This window comes from Podarcis erhardii (genome assembly GCF_964252035.2).
Source record: "Podarcis erhardii genome assembly, chromosome: 6".
Classification (NCBI taxonomy): Eukaryota; Metazoa; Chordata; class Lepidosauria; order Squamata; family Lacertidae; genus Podarcis; species Podarcis erhardii.
The window spans coordinates 40,377,963-40,397,112 of NC_138510.1; the positions used below are offsets into that span (position 1 = coordinate 40,377,963).

Below are 19,150 nucleotides of genomic sequence, written 5' to 3' on the forward strand. Positions count from 1 at the left end.
ATGAGAGGACCTTGGTTTAAAATATTCTAAAGCCAAGGCCATCTTGTTGGTTTTATACCAGCCTCTAGCTGGGAAGTGTTATAGAAGACAGAGGCTCAGAATCTGAAAGGGCATTTTTTTTCATTGTCCAGGAGTTAATAAATTGCCTAAGACAAGTAGCCATTGAGCAACACCACAGCAAGAGGAAGAAAGAACAACAAGGCATCTTTTATGCAAAGGAGGAAATAAAATATTTTCACTGCTGGGAATTACCCCTTATAACAAAGTCCATCACCTGATGCCCAAGAGAATACATTCTTCAGGCTATTTGCACACTGCTTACTTGGCATTCGCTATAGTCTCTGCCTGCATGAATGCTGCAAAACACCCCTTCCTGGCTGGTAAGATGACTTGGCTGCCATGACTACACGTGCACCCCTGCACAATTGTACTCACACCTATGCCTCTTCCCATGTGATTGTTTTCAAGCCTTGAGGAAATGCAGTAGATCAGAGCGAAGCTTCAGGCTGCCTCAGGCCATGCCTCAAATTCAGTGTGAAACACTTGCAGTGCAATCCTCTACATGTCTGCTCTCAGGGAAAGGAGGGGCAAGCAGAAATTAGTGGGTTTTCTTGGTTTGTTAAAAGCCTTATGTTGGAAGAGGAAAAAGCAAAGATTTTGGATGTACATTCCATGATGGGAGACTTTGCAGGAGGCTTAGTACCTTACAAGAACTAACGTACTTGCAAACTGAACATGAAGTTGAACTGGAATTGGGGTCAAGACTTGGAATGAAGTCATATGTTCAGGTACAGGTTCCAAGATAAACAGCTGATACCCATACCCTTAGCCTTCTGAGCCTTTGGTGTTGCCACTGATTTTGCTCCTGAATGCATATATTGTGCAGCAGTAGAAGAGCTGTGTGAACCCACCCACCCACCCAAGGCCATTATGGGTGCCAAGGTGCGAAGGTGCCAAGGACTCACATGGGCCCCAGTAGCTATGGAGGAATTATAGAGGTGGGAGGGATCTTGCAGAACAGCTAGTCCAAACCACTGCTTGATGCAGAACATTCAGAGCTACATGAAGACTGCAGTCATACTCTCCCAATGGCATACTCTCCCGATGGGGCGGGGGAGTGCAGGTTGGGGGAACTCTGAATTGGTGGCAGCTTCCTGACTGTGGGAAGCTGCTGCCATCAACCCAGAACTTTCCCGACTTTGTGGCCACCTCACCCCATCCTTATTTCAGAGAGAAGCAACACCACCGCTGCTGAAATTTAGCCCCCTAAAATGCTGGTGATGATCCCATGAATGGCTGTCCATTCTGTGCTTGATAAGCTCTAGCGAGGAATAGCCAGCCAGCTCTGTAGGTAATAGATTCCATTGTCAAACACCTCTTACCATCAATAAGATTCTCCTCATGTTCAACCAAAATCTACCTCCCCCTAATTGAAGATCATTAGCTCTCATCTTGCCCCTGGGGCAAAGGAGAAAATTCAAGGCAAACACTGCCCTCTAACCTTTGTGTTTCTGACTAAAGGAGAAGAGGTGTAAAGGTCAGATCAGCTGTAAACTTAGAATGTAAACTCTCAGGATTTTAAGGAGTGGTTTTTGGCAGCTCTTGAGTTGCCTAACATTTAGCCTTCTTTCTTCTTATGTCAGCACGTAACAGGGCAGCAAGGAGAGTGCCAGAAACACTATTTAGGGAAGCGAGAGGTAGGTGGCAAAGACCAGTCTTTGGGAGAGTACTGTGTTTGTAAATGTATGTATCACCCTATTAAAATTGGATGTGGGTGGAAGAAATCGTCACCCTTTTGGTCCGATCCCTGAAAGGTAGAGAGACAGCAAATGCCTACTGGAGGGATTATTCCCAAATTGGGGTCTAATTTGTCATTGATTCAGATTTCTAGCAATCAAAAGTTGGAACCCTTTGAAAAAGGGAACTGGGTCCCATGTTTTGGTTAAGTCTGTTGCCAAACTTTATCGTATCTACTTGATTAACCAATTTCTATTTAGACTGCCTTGGCTGCGTGTCCCTATGTTGTTTAGCCCTTTTTATTTCTGAATAAATATTTGCAGGAAATTTAAGACAATGTGATGGGCAAGAAGATAGAGACAGGACAGAATGCTATTCTGCAAGCTGCCTTGATTGTAAGCTCTACTAAATGTAGGCATTAGAAATATTGAACAAACACTCTGTGTTAGAAAAACTCTGCAGGAATATTGTGAGTGAATGAGGGCTAAGAGAGCGGTACTGGTTAAACGCTGCTGCCACACACACACACATTCACACACAACAATTTCCACCATCACAATCCTCTGCTCGAGTGGAACAGGATAGAACAGCAGGGGATGTAAGGAAGCAAACATTGAAGGTGACTCAAGATGGAACATGCAACTTAATTCTGAGCAGAAATCAACAGATGACAGAGCTGCTAAGTTTGGTGGCTCCAAAAACTTCAACATCGTGAGATTTTAAATGTTGTCTTCTCAGTTTCCAGTCTTTACACCATCTGCATCAGGAGTGGTGATGGGCAGGATGAGGGCCAATAATCTGAAGCTGAATTTGGGAAAGGGTTGTAGCACAGTAGTAGAACATTTTCCTTGTTTGCAGAAGGTCCCAGGTTCAATCTTCAGCATCTCCAGGTGGGGCTGGGAGGACTATTTACCATATATCTGGAGAGCTGCTGCCAGGCAATGTAGACAATACATGAACTCAATGTAAGGCAGCTTCTTATGTTCCTAATCCTGACAAAATGGAGATGATGTGGGTCAGTAGTTCCTGAGCAGCTTGGATCTCAAGTGCTTGAAGGAGCGCCTCCCAAACCAGACTTTGCCAGCAGTGGAAGAGACCCTGTTCGTGGTTCAGGAAACGGTGGCAGTGAGGAGGACAGTCACACAATATGGAATTCCCCATGGCAGCACCACACCTATGGAACTTCCTTCTGGGTGAAATCAGGCTGTCTCCTCACTTTGAAAATGCACTTGTTTATCCAGCTATGATTCGAGTTTGGGAGGTAGTGCCTGTTGCTGTTTTATTGCTGGGGGGGGGCTGGTGAATGCTTTTAATGTGTTCTTTGACATTGTGTTATCTGCCTTGTGCTCCCTTTTGGAAAGGAAGGTGTGGCATGAAAATAACAACTAAATAAATAATTAACAACACACTTTTAAAAGCATTGATATATCCTCTTATTCATAACACCAGTTAGGAACAAGCATTATTATATTTTTTTAAAGCCCAATGAAATAAAAGCATGGGCTTTGGCTTAGGTCTGAAAGAGTCCCTGGCATTCAACAGCATCAGGCTGGAAGCATCCTTTTCTAGCTCAGTTATACATACTAGAACCCAGTATCCCACTTTGCACAACCCACCAGGACAAACCGTGGAGTGGAACTTGCACACACTTTGCTTTTTTTTGCTGCTGCACAATGCTAAACCAAATTTTGGCTTTACGGTGTTTTCTTGAACTGGGTCAAGTCTACAGCTCAAGACAGGGGATGAAAGAGCTTAATTTCAAGTCCCAGTTTGGATGACATACTAAGCTAAAACATGGCTTAGCTCAGTGTGACATGGCAGAGAAGGGGAGGGGGGGGGAAAGCAAAGTGAGCTCCTCTTTGGGAGCCTGCACATTCACACAGTCTCACTAAGCCCAGGTTTGGCTTAGCATGTTGTGTGAATGAGCTCAGTCTCTTGTTTTTCTTATTATGAACAGCTGCTAGAAGTCTCATGGCACTATAACTATATAATGCTTCCTGACTTTTATATATGTTTACTTGAAATGCAGTTTTGAATCATGAGAGTTTGAATAGAGCAAAAGAAGAGCAAAGACTTGGAGGGACAAAAGGGTATAGAGATAAGGTTTGGAGAGGTGACCCAGCAAAGAGTGGGGCAGACCACCCATAAAACTGCCGCTCCATGGCATGATGTGAGCATTGCTTCTGTGCTGATGTAGGCAAGAACATTGTCCCCTAGAAAAGTTTCAATGTTGACGAAGATGATAATGGGGCCTCTAGATATACTGAGATACTATATAACCCCTCCTTGCCTAGGGGTTCTTTCCACACATCCTGATGGAATCAATAACAAAACTGCCATAGATTTTAATAGAAATAGATTAGGTCCTATTAAAACAGTGGCAAGAGGGTTTTCTGGTCTTCGGTGTATGTTGCTAGACACATCTGTACATTGTGGCTGCCCTCTAGTGCATCATTTTAGAATTTCATCACACAGTCAAATCTATGTAGTTCATAAATCCTTTGAACTTCTAAAAGTTATTTAAAACTTTCAAACTCTCTAACTTTTAATAAATAATAATAATAATAATAATAATTTATTATTTATACCCCGCCCATCTGGCTGAGTTTCCCCAGCCACTCTGGGCGGCTCCCAATCAGTGTTAAAAACAGTACAGCATTACATATTAAAAACTTCCCTGAACAGGGCTGCCTTAAGATGTCTTCTGAATGTCAGGTAATTCTTTATCTCTTTGACATCTGATGGGAGGGCGTTCCACAGGGCGGGCGCCACTACCGAGAAGGCCCTCTGTCTGGTTCCCTGTAGCCTCACTTCTCGCAATGAGGGAACCGCCAGAAGGCCCTCGGCGCTGGATCTCAGTGTCCGGGCTGAACGATGGGGGTGGAGACGCTCCTTCAGGTATACAGGACCGAGGCCGTTTAGGGCTTTAAAGGTCAGCACCAACACTTTGAATCGTTCTCGGAAACGTACTGGGAGCCAATGCAGATCTCTCAGAACCGGTGTTATGTGGTCCCGGCAGCCACTCCCAGTCACCAGTCTAGCTGCCGCATTCTGGATTAATTGTAGTTTCCGGGTCACCTTCAAAGGTAGCCCCACGTAGAGCGCGTTGCAGTAGTCCAAGCGTGAGATAACTAGAGCATGCACCACTCTGGCGAGACAGTCCGCGGGGAGGTAGGGTCTTAGCCTGCGTACCAGGTGGAGCTGGTAGACAGCTGCCCTGGACACAGAGTTAATCTGCACCTCCATGGACAGCTGTGAGTCCAAAATGACTCCCAGGCTGCGCACCTGGTCCTTCAGGGGCACAGTTACCCCATTCAGGACCAGGGAATCCTCCACACCTGCCCGCCTCCTGTCCCCCAAAAACAGTACTTCTGTCTTGTCAGGATTCAACCTCAATCTGTTAGCCGCCATCCAACCTCCAACCGCCTCCAGGCACTCACACAGGACCTTCACTTGAACTGGTTAGTCAATTAGTATAAATATTACTGTATGCAATGAATTTTGAGGATGTTTCTTCGAGCTCACAGTTTCTCTTAGCTAAATAACACAATGTTATGGGGAAATTATCTCAAATTCATTACCCAGATCAAGCGATATTCACAATGCCAGGCAGAACATTGCTAATGATTCTTATTTTTTATGTTTTCACTTAAGATTCTATGCAGGATTATTTAGCTGATGTACTATTGAAGCCTGTTTAACACACACACACACACACACACACACACACACACACACACACACCACAATATCCCTATCTTAGATGTTGCCTATTTACAGATGTAATCGTTTCTTTTTGAATTTCAGTTTGTATGAGAAACCTGGGATCTCAGGTTTAGGACCCTTGAGTAAAATGGCCGTCCTGGCCTTCATCTTTTTGTTGGCCTTTGTCCAAGCTGAATCTGCAAGCCGTGAGTATTAAGAACACTATACATCTCCATAGAGCAGTAACCCAAAACATTTGTACCCCTTGATATAGTTTAACCAACAGGCACTTGTGAAGAAACAAATACGTAAGGAATGATCTTGCAAATCCCAGTACATATAAGTCCCATGAATCTTAATGGATCGATTTAAATTCATGGAACGCAAATATGCCTAACTTTGATTGGGATATGTTCCTGTATATTTTAGTGTTTGTTCCAGATGGTACTAAAATTAATTCTGCTTATTTTTTAAAAAATTCTGATAACTTGGGTGATGCCCTGGCTTTTCTAATCATATGTTGATGTTTCTAAAGTGTAAACTGCGAAGAAGTGGCCTCCCTCAGTAATATGTTGCTCAGCCTAAAAAGCAGAGACAGGCTTTATAGATGGTTATTATATAGATGAAAGTGAGGTAAAGTAAAGTAAAGGCATTTGATACTGTCCAGCTGCCCTTTCTGTTTGCAACACAACAAACCTTTAATGTTGGAAGAACTTTTAGAATGCAAGGTGTTTAATCAAATCCGAAATAAGAAATCTGTATAAATGGGATTATACCCCTAGCATTCAATTTAACCACTTTCTCTAAAGGGCTGCTTTCCCCCATACAAATCTGCAGAGATCCTGAGATCATAGACCCTTCTGTGCATGCCACCCCTCAGAAAGGTCTGGAGGATGGTGAGGAGAGCCTTCTCTGTAGTGGCTCCCTGTTTACGGAAGTCTCTCTCAACGAAGGCCTGCATGGCACCAACTTCAGCACCAGACAGACGTGTCAGACCTTCCAAGGGTCCCTATTTTCCAGGGATATTCCTGGATTTACAGAAGCCGTCCCGGTTTCTGCTTTGATCCCAGAATGTCCTGCTTTTCCTTAGGATGTCCCTATTTTCATCAGAGAAATGTTGGAGGGTATGGAGTTATCCAACCCCCGAGCCATCTGAAGACAGCCCTGTATAGGGAAGGTTTTTTAAAATGTTTAATATTTTCTTATGTTTTGATATATGTCAGAAGCTGCCTAGAGTAGCTGGGGCAACCCAGCCAGATGGGTGGGGTATAAATAGTAAAATTATTATTATGTAATAGGATGTACCTATTTTCATCAGAAAAATGTTGGCGGGTATGACATGCTTGCTTTCCCAAGCATTTGGGACGCACCAATATGGTACTGTAGCATTAAAACAGTTTTTAGTATGCTTGCGTCATTTATTATTACTTACAAAAACGCAGGATCCTCAACCTGTTTGGGGAGAAGCTACAGATATGCAACATATAAGGTGTCAGGGCAGGGCAGAACGGGATTTAAGTTTCATTGGTCAGCAGATCACACAATCTGCATATGGCAGGGGCTCAATCTTATTTAAGGCTTGTAGTTGACACTCTCCATAATTTCAGCTTCTATTTTAGTGATGGAGTGGCAGCTAGTGATGTGAACTGTTTGTTTCCGTTTTCAGTTTTAACTTCAAGTCCCATATTTGGACCACGGCAGGTGACTGGGTTGCTTGGAGGCTCAGTGACTGTTAAATGCTTTTACCCTCCCACTAGTGTGAATAGACACAGCAGGAAGTACTGGTGCAAGGAATCAACACGGCAATGTTCAACCATCATTTCTAGCAATGGCTATGTTGCTAGAGAGTTCAAAGGCAGAGCCTTAATAACAGACTTTCCAGAGAATGGCATATTCACTATATTAATATCAGAGCTTAGAAGAGGAGACATGGGGATGTACAAATGTGGTGTTTCCCTAAATGACAATGGACTGTCTTTCAGAGTGAAGCTGGATGTTTCTGAAGGTAAATATATAATGCTACTTTATTTTCTGTCAGAAGCAGGCTACAAATATCCAACTATCTATGGCTTATTGGAAGACGAGATTTTTAGTTTCCACTTTTTCCTGCTTCATCCTCTGCATAACTAAATAATCTTATTGTTTTATTGTTCTATTCTGGGACAAACAAATTCTGAATACATATGAGCTGTGGATGGGAATGTAAGTGAGTGGGAAGGAGGGTAACATTGTGGTAAATGTGTCACTTCTTGACATGAACAGTTGTAGATGGGGAGGGAGAAAGTCCTTGAAGTCTCCAACTGTTTATTTACTTTTTTGGGGGAGGGGGAAAGAAATGTAGGAAGTCATAAGATGTAGAACCATGGAGCAATACATAGTACAATGCAGAACAACGTGAGATTGTAGAATGGAGGATGGAGAATTGGTAAAGCTATGTCTCCTTATTATAGATTCAACAGTTCCGGATGAAGCTCAACTCATTTATGTTGAGCAGCATGGATCAGTGACTATGAACTGTGACTTGGGTGCTCAATATGCAAGTGCTCGGAAGTACCTGTGCAGGATGTCAAAGAATGATTGCTACACTGTTATTGACTCGTATGGAAAAATTGACCCAGCCTATGAAGGAAGAGTTTTGCTGACCTTTCTCGGGACTGCTGGATCATTCAGTATCTTTATGACCCAGTTAAAGAAGAAGGATTCAGGGTCATATCTCTGTGGAGCTGGGATCTATGGGGCAGGGGGAGAATCCAAGGAACTGGATATACATGTATATGAAGGTGGGTAATGGCTGGGAATTTTTGCAGTCCTAAATGCAGACAATGTGCCCTCTTAATCCTTGCCTATCATGTCTGATAAAATCTAGCAGGAGGGAATTGACTGGATGGCTCTAGGGAGTGGACAATGTCTCACTGTGGGAGGACGTTATGCCCACTGCCTTGAAGGAGGCCCCTCTTGAAGAGGTCCTCTCTGGATCCAGAGGTTTTAGAAAACTACGATCCAGTCTCTAATATTCCTTTACTGGGCAACGTGATTGAGAAGGTAGTTGCCAGCTAGCTACGGGTATGTCTGGAAGAAGCAGATTATTTAGATACATTCCAGTCCAGTTTCAAACCCAGTTTCAGCACTGAAACAATGGGAAATGCGATCCTGTTGGTTTCCTTGACATCTCCGTGGCTTTTGATACCACTGTCTATGGTGTTCCTCTGGAGCAACTCAAGGAAGTGAGAAGTGTATTACAGCGGTTCTACTCCTATCTGCAGTAGTAGTACAGTACTAGGAGAATGTTTCTTAGCTCCATGGCTTTTGGGCTGTGGGATCCCACAAAGGTCCATTCTGTCTAACCATTCAGATCTATCATGTGGGGGTTTGGAGCATGGTGTTATTAGTATGCTAAATGTCGTTAAACGTGGCTTCTGTAGTTGACCACTTTTTGTAATGTTTTATTTTGAAATCTTTAAGATAATATTTCAGTTTTCCGTTAACGATGTTGCTTTGAATATACACTTGACTTTATTCCATAATGTTTTATTCTATATTGTTTTATCTAATATTTTAATGTAAACTGCTTGAAGATCCCCCCCCCTTAAATACATAAAGGGGTAGAGAAATGAAATTAACAACAACAGCAACAATATAATTTCATGCCTTCTCTTTCTCCAGGGACTTTGGTGCCCAAAGGACAACCTGTAGCAAGAGGAGTCCAAGGTGGATCAGTATCTGTTGAATGCCATTATGATCCAAAAGAGAATTATACACGCAAACAGTGGTGCAAGTTAGAAAAAAACAGGTGCCTTCCATTAATAAATGACTTTGGGTATGTGATGGATTCCTATGAGGGAAGAATAGTGATGCATGATAACCCAAGTAATGGAACATTCACCATCCTGTTGAACCAACTGAATGAGAAGGATGCAGGGTTCTACTGGTGTGTAGTAGATGGAAAAGAGGAAAAAAGATCAGCAACAGAGCTGAAGATTGTAGAAGGTAACAGACCATGTTTCTTCTAATGTGCTTCTCAGCAGAATTATATGCCTCTTTTGTTCAGTGTTGCAAAGCCTAAGCTGATACAGCACAGCAGGATCAAATGGAATCAGTCCTAAATATTATACTTGTTTTTCAAAGGGACTTTGTTGCAGATAATGACAATAATCCAGACAGGAGCAAGCTGGATATGACATGAAATGCATTATCGCATAAAACATCCAGTCTTGTTTTTGGTTTGTAAAAAAGGGGCAATATTCACTGGGGGAGAGAGCAGGATTGGTTCAATGATAGGTAGGGTTTGGGAAGAAGAATGTAACTTCTTTCCTGAGACCCCAGTGAAAACACCCCTCCCCCATTTGCATTAGTGATAATGAGAACTTTCTTGTAGTGGAAATCCTACATAGAGTGTGGGAGGTGGGTAGATGGATAAATTGCAGTGGGTAGGTAGGTGGGATGGGTTAGACCGCCCTTCCCAACCCACTGGGGTTTTGATCCTTGTAGGATTATTCTCACAATGGTAGTTTACACTAAGAAAAAGTGCATATTAAATGTCTCATTTAATTCCCATTAATTTCAGTAAGAGAGACCAACTTAATTCTATCATTGAGATGAATGGGAATGAAAAGAGATTTACTCCTGCTAGATAATAGCCAGCTCTTTAAAATCACAGCAAATAGTTTCAGACAAACTCATTTGTGGATCTGGCTGTCTACACGTCCTTATTAGGGTACATTCAGAATAGCAATTCTTTGCAGAATCTGACAAAGAAAATAAGGCAAGGATATGCTACAATTTTGAAATTTAATCACTAACTCTACTTCCTGGTTTTATTGTTGCTGTTTACCTCCTTGAAGGACTGCTCTGATAACTGCTTGTCCAGAACTGCCATTGTTGTACTCCTCTTCTACATCTTTCTTTTACAGGAAATGTGTACCCAGTGCAGCCATTCCACTAGATAGCTTGTTAATTTCATCTGCTAATTTCTTAAGAAGCTAAGATAGGCTGTCTACACACAAGGGCAAAGGAAGGGGGGTGCGGTGGGGGTCGGCCGCCCTGGGTGTTACTACTAAGGGTGTGTGTGTGCCAAAATGCCAGGCGGCACTCTCCGCGGGGCCTGCAGCATGCCCGAGCTACGCGTCTCTCCTGGGAGTGACGTGGTGGCTTGGGCGCCCGCAGGCTCTGCGCTGCCTCAAATGGTCTGCCTGCCACCTCCCCCTCAGCTGTAGGGCAGCTAAGGGGGAGGTGGCAGGCAGCAGACTCCTTGGAGGCCCCGCAGAGCGTCCTGCCCCGGCTGGCCCCATCCCACGGTCGGCTAGCCCCGCCCCATGGTGCTCAATCAGCTTGCTCTGCCACTGTCTATACATCATATATTTGAAGCACATTAAAAGCACATTTCCCCCTGTGCAGAATACTTGCGACTGTAGTTTACCCCTTATAGAGCCACAATTCCCATTCCCACGATCCTATTTGGGGAGTGTGCATGCTTTGAAGGAACTTTAAAGGTATGGCTTATATATTGTCTTTGAGCCTAATAATCAGCTAGCAGGCCCTGCCACTTCATAGACCTATAAACCTAGGGTTGGAGGTTTCATTTCGATTCCTACTATGCCTTTTATCTTTCTGTTGAAAGGGAAAAACCCAAAGTACATTCTACTTGGGTTTTCTTCAGCAAATACTATCTATAATTGCCTAGTTCATGCATTCTGTTTGTCACATGACATATTTATCTGCTTAGGAAGGTCTGGTTTGGTCTGGTCCAGTTAGGGGTGTTTGGTGTGATATATTGTATACCAGCTATTTCATTTAATAATGCTAAAACTGGGCTCTCTGTCTTTGATTTAAAGTGATTTACTGATTGCCCATTTACTTCTAATGCTTTCCTGCTTTTGAAACAGGGAAACCCAATTTAGTAATAGATAATGAGATCAACGCTGTTGTCGGTGCCCCACTGAAACTATCATGCTCTTACACATGTGAATATGCTGATTATGAGAAGTATTGGTGCAAGTGGAAGAATACTGGATGTGAACCTCTCGTCTTATCCACCCAAAATGAAAACGGCTTGGTGGTTAATTGTGATTCAACCAATAGAATTTTGTCGCTGAACTTTGACCAAGTGTCACAAACAGATCAAGGGTGGTATTGGTGTGGAGTCAGACATGGAGGTCACTATGCAGAAACAACTGCAATACATCTGGAAGTGCAAGAAGGTGAGCTTCAGTTCTGATCAGAGGGACAACACAGTAGGTTTCATATCCTGTACTGTCCACATTTTACCAGGCCTATTATGGATTGCTTCCAAATCTTGACACATTATAATTAGTGAGCACTTCAAGAGCATCTAAAGATGTCCACTCTCAAGTTATGGAGCAGATTCATGCTTGTGGGTCTTTGCCTTTCACGGATGACATGATTTGGCTATGCTCCTGGTATGCTAGAGTGCCATAATTCATTTTTAAACCACTCAGTTAAACATTTCAGAAGATACTTTTTCTATAATTTGATTCTGCAAGTAACACAGATTGGCAATCATTAAACACAGGGGCATTTAAAGGCACTTCCACACAACAGATTATTGTGGATTACTGAGGCATGCGTGCTCTTTTAGCCTCTGCATAGAGCCCTTCCCCTTCCTTTGCCAATAATTAATGTTAGTTTACAACAGCTTCCCATTTTGTCTAAAGCAGGAATCTATCACCCAGGATCTTAAACCATGGCTTGGTTTAATATCCTGGTTTAACATCTGTTTCTACGATAGTAAACCTTTTGTTTGGACAAAATGAGAAACTACAGTTAATTAAAGCCTTCTTGGTTTTATTGTGAATAATAGGGGAGGAATGAAGGGGGGTCTGTGTGCAAGCAATAAGCCAAGATACAACCATTATCATAAGGTACTGACTATTTTATTTCTTTCCTGCTTTTTGTTTTCTTATATGTTGCTTGATACCAATTTCCCAAACATGCCTAAATAGTGTTTCAAAACCCTAAAGAAGATTCCAGTGCCGACAAAGAACCCAGTGATATAATTCCTGAAGTTAACCCTAGAAGCAGGGGCCTTCCCTTAAATGAAGCTAAGGAGGCAACTGGAGTTGAGAGCCCTGTAGACAGGTGAGCCACCGTAAAAGCCTTAAGGATGATATGTGAGTGCATTGTATAAGAAGAAACAAGAGGATCTAAAAGAAGAAGCAAGTCACATTTTGTTACTGAATTTATCAGATACATTTTGAGCAATCAGATAAACTGACAGTTGGCACTTGCTGAGGGCCAGGCCTGCTCCCCTTTGTGTTAAAATAGAGTCCAATTTGAAATACAAAGAGAACACACAGGGGAAGAGTGCACAGAGCCAGTTGTTACCCTCTTCCTGTGATCTACCTCCCTGCAGCTTTTCTCCCCAGACATTTTTCTCCTTGTCGGAGAAAAGGGCTTCAGCTGAGGAATGAGAAGCAGAAGGGTAGGAGAAGGGTCCTCTATTTCTCACCTGCATGTCCCTTTGATTTCAAAATTAGACCTCCCTCCCTCTTTCTGTGTGATTGGGGCTCTTCCATGTTGAAAAACTCATGGAGCTACCATAAGCATGTAAAGTTTGCTCCTAATACTAATAGAGTCTGGGAATGTACCTGAAGTCTTTAAAATATCGTAAGAATATAAGTAACGCCATGTCAACAGAATATTTAGGCAAGTTTATCTGTTTCCTATAATTTGTATACACTGGCTATGCATTCTAAAGTTACTACAGTGCCAATTCAACTTCTCTTTCAGCCATGAAGATAGCAAAAATTCCTCAGTTCTGGTCTCCACTTTAGTCCCCCTTGGAGTTGTGTTTCTGCTTCTTGTCGCAATTGGTATTGTTGTGAAGCGCAAGGTTTTCAAGCATTCAGGTGAGTCTATACAAGTTCTAGGCTGTGTGGAATATAATTGTAAATTTATGTACTTTTTGTTATAATTTGAGTTATAATTTTAATTTTGTTATAATTTGAGCACTTGAATTATCACTTCCCAAACAATATATTGTGAACATTAGCAAGGTGAACTTCAGAAACGTTTTCCTTGGGTTCATGTTGCCTTGGGATCTCTCTTTGTCTCTTAACTCCTGTTAGAAACAACTCACAGGCCATGAATGCCCAGATGCACTTGAAGGCTCATATACTCTATGAAGCTATACTGGCGTCCTTTTGTTTTCTGGATCATGGTTAAGAATAAGAGTGTAATGGTCCTGGTATGAAGTATTCACATGGGTGGCACAGCAGCACAAGCACTCATTCTACCTGTTAGCCTGATGAGAGACCCACAAATATTTTCTCTGGCTCCAATCCTATGCTTGCTTTCTTTGTAGCTGCAATGAATGAAGAGGACCTTGCTTCAGAATTTGAGATTGGTGGATATGTCTCAGTATTTTGGCTTCTCTCCATGTCTCATTTTTTCCCCAGTCTTAAGTTCAGTTATCCACATTTCTACATTGGTTTGCATTTTTTTTTTAAAAAAAGGCCTCATGAAAATCCATCAGCATTTTTGTGCAAATTTCTCCTACTATGTATGTTTTTTTATATGCAATTTTGCATAAAGTACACATTTTTTGCAAACCATTTTTTTTCTGATACAATGCATTATTTTCACCAGTATATGTATTTATATGCACAATTTACCAGAGTATTATGGATTTTTGTTCACATTATGTGGCTGAAGAACTGCATTGCATTTCCCCTCTCCTTTCTACAGATTTGGTCTCAGTTGGAAGCTACAGGACAAACATCAGCATGACAGATTTTGAGAATGTGAGACAGTATGGAGCAAAGGACAATGTATGCATGGAAGATGCTAATGAGACCCAATTAGGGACCATGGATGGTAAGACCCTTGTATAGCATTTACTCTAGCTACAACTAGGTGTTAATGGGGAGAGGCAATGCAATATAGTGATTCATTTAAGAAAGTTGTGTATTCATGGAAGAGCTTTCTATTACTTTCATGTTCAGCCCCTTAACATCTCTCATTCTTTACAGAGAATATAACCTGTGGCAGTCCTAAGGAGACTGGTAAACCAAAGAAGACAAAGAGGGTAAGAGCGAGATAGATTAACAGGACCATAATAGTCCCTTGGTAATCCCAGTTACGAAGGGGGGGGGGACGACTCATTTTAAAAGCTTCTAGTGTTCTTTGCATGTTACTGTATTAAGCAAGGACTTTGGGGGCAGTCCCCCCCCTAAACTGTTACAGTCATTCTCTTCCTTTCAGAAGGACGCACAAACCTCCAGTTAGTTTAATTTGTTATTTCTCTTCCATTTTTTAAAAAAGTCTATTTTTTTTTCTTTTGTTGTCTGTTGATGGTAGTTTCAGATTAACTGCTGTTTAAATTTATGTTTCAGTTTGCTAGCCCCTTTGTGAACCATTATGGATGAAAAATGGTATAGACTGTTGCCGGCAGTAAACTAGTTAGATCAAACTAGCTGCCTTTATGTGTGCAGCACATGAAAGGGTGCCCCAGGGAATGCTGGGAATGCTGCTGGCCTCACCCCTGGATGGCCACACAATGGTATGGATGCCTGTACTAAAGGAGCAATGCGTGTGAGAATCTGTGTGCATGCGGGCTTCCACATTACTGATCATGCAGGGGTGAAAATCATATGAAAACCTACGCATGAGCAGCTGCTTCTTTGATGCAGACATCTAAGATGTCTCTGAGTGCCTCACAAACTGGAGTTCTCTCTCAGAAAGCGGCCATTTTGTCACATGGACCAAATTAAAATAGTACTGGGGGTTTCTGTTTGTTCTTTTAGGGCTCCACGGAGGAAATTGAGATGGCTTATACCACAGTCCTGCTGAATGAAGGCAACAAGACCCCTGCAAGAAGAGACCAGGAACAATAGAGCTTTGCAGATGGCTGAAGAGTTTGACTGCAAACGCTTTGGAAGACTGGTGGAAGCCAATTATGCAATAATGACTAAAGACAGCCTATGATTAGAATAAGTGAATAGCGAGCTATGCTGAGATGCTAATATTTCCCCAAATTGTCTCAGTTCTGCCACATACTATACAATATTTCTTGATCAACATATACTCCTTTAAGGGTCAATAGTTTCATTTCAAAGTTATATAAATCAAATTAATAAAATTTTGTGATTTAGGAGAAATGTACTGATGGTAAGAGCAGTTAAACAATGGAAGCAATTGCCTAGAGGGGTGGTGGGACTCTCCCTCACTGGAAGTCCTCAAACACAGGCTGGACAGTCAACTGTTGGAGGTGCTGTAGCTCTGGATTTCCTGGGTGAAGCCTGGTGTTGAATTCGATCCTCTACAAATCTGTGCCTGAGTGATTGATCTTCTTTCTCTCATCACATCCACACAAAACATTTAAAGCACCATTATACCACTTTAAAAATCATGGAAACTGTATTTTGTTATGGGTGCTGACTTTGCAGAGCTGCATTTCCCAGCATCCTCAACAAACTGCATTTCCCATGAGTCTTCATGACTGTTCAAATAGTACAATGGTGCTTTAAATGTATGGTGTGGAAGCCCCCCACCCTCTTTCCACTCCACCACATTTTAGAGATTTTCATTTCATGCAATTTTATTGAGAAAATGTAAAACAAAACAAAATGAAGCAATAATCAGAAAAGAAATGAAACTAGGATCACATAATCATGCAATCGTGAATAGAAGGAAAGGGATGGGGAGGTTGGGGGGGGGGACTATGATTCTGTACCTGATTATATCTGTGAAATGCTGAAACATTTTAAACTAATAGGAATTGATTTGGAAACTTTATACAAATGTTGTGTCCATCTGTATACAAAAACAACAGCTGGATTTTGCTGTTGATGGACTCTGGATAATGAGAAAAATAATAGTTTAAAAATAAATTCAGTAAATGCAAAACATAAAAAGATTATTTTTTTGTTTGTGAGCCTGACTCTGTAGTCTATAATCATCTGGAATCAGTGACTTTATAGTTATTTGTATGCAATGTTTTTGAGCAGTGTGCTCTGACATAAAAATCTCCTGAATGTGAATTTGGAAGTTGAGTTTCTTGCTGATTTTGAGAGAACTCATGATTTTGAGAGAGAACCACGTTATCAAGATCTGGATATATGTATCCATTACTAGATGAGGTGTTTACATTTTACAACAAGGAGACATCCCTGAATAGCAAATGCAACATAGTTCTGTTACACACTTGATAGAGCAAACTGGAATCAAATGTTGAGCATCTGGTAACCACTCTTTCGTTCATCATTTTTTATCTGTGGCCATTTCAATAGGAACCAAATCACGGGGGGTGGGGGGTAAAATTTGCTTTGGTAAGAATAAAAGGGGTTGGGGGTACAGACAAGCACCTTTGTTTCATGGGCATGCCAGTAGCATGATAGTTACAGATACAGAATGGCTCCTTTACTGTGCCTCATATATTATATAGTGATAGAGTTGAAACCTTTGGTCACACTGCAAGCCTATAGTACTATATCTATTTTGTGAAATTGGTCTTGTTTACCTTCCTTCTACTTGGTTTGTTTACACAAAGGAGTCAAGTTGCACAACTAGATCTACAGGCTACATGTAAACATAATGAATAGAGCATCTGACTAGATTGGTTCATCATCCCATCTGGGCAAAGGATGCCAATCCCAGCTGAAATATTCCTATGTGGTTGGTGCTAATGCATCTATTGACCAGAATTTTTATTGCTACAAGGAGACTAGCACACACTTTCTCAAATATCTCACCAACATTTTGTTTCTAGAAAAACCACCAAATAAATCAAAACACGTAATCATTGAAATACTAACTTTTTGACAATCTGAATTGCTAAGTTATATTATGCTATATTATATGCTATATATGCTAATTATATCAGATCATATCGTCTGATATAATCAGTAGATATGATGCTACAGTTCCTCCAATTGTATTCATTTGGACAGAATTTCAGTTTCTATGCATTAGAACTGAAAATAAGTGGGGGGAATTCTTAAGTTGTTTTTGCTGACATTTGATGAATGTATATTCCGTGAGTTCAATTCCCCCCTTTCCTCATTTTATCAATTTTAGACCAAAGCAGATGCTTGCAGAAGCACTTTGGTGGCTGGCTGCTGTGAGAAAAGGACACTGGACTAGACTGGTTATTGGCCTGATTCACCAGGCTGTTCTTATGAAATCTTTCTGGAAAACCATGACAGAGTCTATGCCAAAGTCTCTCATAAAACTTTTTCAATATAAGCCCCTTTTCTACCTCAAATACATCAATGGACCATTCTCAAACCTGCCCCTCTCTTACACTGCCAAGTTTCCAATCACCCCTTTGAATAATTTTCTACCTATAAGCCATGAACCTACTGCTCCAGTTTCTCATTATAAGGATGGAATGTGATTTAGCTGACTCACAGACAACATAAGGTCACGGTCTACCGAACTAACTACCAACGTTGCTATAAAAGATTGAGACAGCATCTCTAATATTTGCACTTGTCAGTTGTAATGGGGTAATGACAGTTTAAGCCAGGAGGGGGTGCAAGAGGCACACAGACTAAGAATGATTAGAGGTGTTCTTATCCCCATCTCTCTTCCTGGCACTGGGGGTGCTTTGCTGACAAGGGCTGGGCTTTTGGTGGGAAGCTGCAGGTGGAAGCGAAAGTGGTCTGCAAGGGGGTGGGGATATTGTGACCTTTTTGTGGGGTTAGAGGCTGAGGAGGAAAGTACACCTTGTGAACTTGCTGAGGGAAATCGATGCAAGGAGAGGGGAGGTGGTGTGGTCATGAGGGAAACTGAGACAGGCAGAGGAAGTATATTGTGGTCCTGGCAACGGAGGGAAACTGAGGCAGGGAACCCCTGTTAGGTACTCTATATAAATAGCAGCCACCCATCTGACACCACAGTTGCTGTAGCTTTTGCAGGCAGTGCTGGGGAAGAATAAGGTGGCAATAAGGTTGGGACTGTCTGGATACACTGGCAGGAGCACCAGATTGGCCCCAACAGTACAGTACAATTGCGTCTTGCGCTGGGGTGGTATTTTGGGAGTGGCATGTATACACAAAAACATGTATGCACAAACCACTCCCTTGGAACCACTGCTTGGTCTTTGGAGGCACTTGTTCCTGGGAGCTGTTCTGCCTCTTCTTCAGAGGCCAAGGTCCCTTTCTGCAGGGCGGGATCCCTGCCTGTCTCCTGGCAGATCCCAAGGTCCCGGCTAGTACAGAGTTGTTGTTATGGGCTGTTCCTAAATTTCTGGGTTCCCAAGATCCTCCTTGGCAAGCTATTCTGAGGAAAAAACGTAATCTGGCGAGGGAAGAATATCCTGCATATTACCAGTCAGATGCTTAGGACTAGAAGACAAGAGCTAGATTTATCCATCTTCCCAAGCCTCCCCTCCCTGCTTCACAAGTGGTGGTGGGGAGTAGTAAACTGATCATCTAACTCAGGCTAGATGCATACAATAACAGATGAGGGCCAGAAAGTCCTATATAAATGTTAGTCTTCTAACTTCTTAGGGACCATTTGGATCCCTTCCAGTCGGGATTCAGGCCTCATCATGGGACTGAAACTGCCTTGGTCGCACTGGTTGATGATCTCCGGCGGGCTAGGGACAAAGGTGAGAGCTTTTTCCTAGTTCTGCTGGAGCTCTCAGCGGCGTTTGATACCATTGACCATAACATCCTTCTGGACCGTCTTGAGGGGCTGGGAGCTGGGGGCACTGTCATACAGTGGTTCCGCTCCTTCCTCCTGGGCC

The 19,150-nt window shown here is 42.2% G+C and overlaps 1 protein-coding gene across 2 annotated transcripts in view; it reads left to right on the forward strand.

Moving 5' to 3' along the window:
* Nucleotides 1-16,439, forward strand: part of PIGR (polymeric immunoglobulin receptor) — a 29,327-nt gene extending 12,888 nt beyond the window's left edge. Inside the window, exons 1-11 of one of the 2 annotated variants that reach the window (XM_081864955.1) lie at nucleotides 1,607-1,697; nucleotides 5,545-5,648; nucleotides 7,109-7,447; nucleotides 7,893-8,222; nucleotides 9,106-9,429; nucleotides 11,325-11,639; nucleotides 12,402-12,537; nucleotides 13,189-13,307; nucleotides 14,146-14,274; nucleotides 14,430-14,485; nucleotides 15,204-16,439. In XM_081864955.1, coding sequence (XP_081721081.1) covers nucleotides 5,591-5,648; nucleotides 7,109-7,447; nucleotides 7,893-8,222; nucleotides 9,106-9,429; nucleotides 11,325-11,639; nucleotides 12,402-12,537; nucleotides 13,189-13,307; nucleotides 14,146-14,274; nucleotides 14,430-14,485; nucleotides 15,204-15,293 — 1,896 coding nt within the window. In that variant the 5' untranslated portion in view covers nucleotides 1,607-1,697; nucleotides 5,545-5,590 and the 3' untranslated portion in view covers nucleotides 15,294-16,439. Of the gene's footprint in view, nucleotides 1-1,606; nucleotides 1,698-5,544; nucleotides 5,649-7,108; nucleotides 7,448-7,892; nucleotides 8,223-9,105; nucleotides 9,430-11,324; nucleotides 11,640-12,401; nucleotides 12,538-13,188; nucleotides 13,308-14,145; nucleotides 14,275-14,429; nucleotides 14,486-15,203 lie in introns of those variants that run through there. The other variant, XM_081864954.1, reaches the window with a different exon arrangement.
* The last annotated feature ends 2,711 nt before the right edge of the window (nucleotides 16,440-19,150 follow it).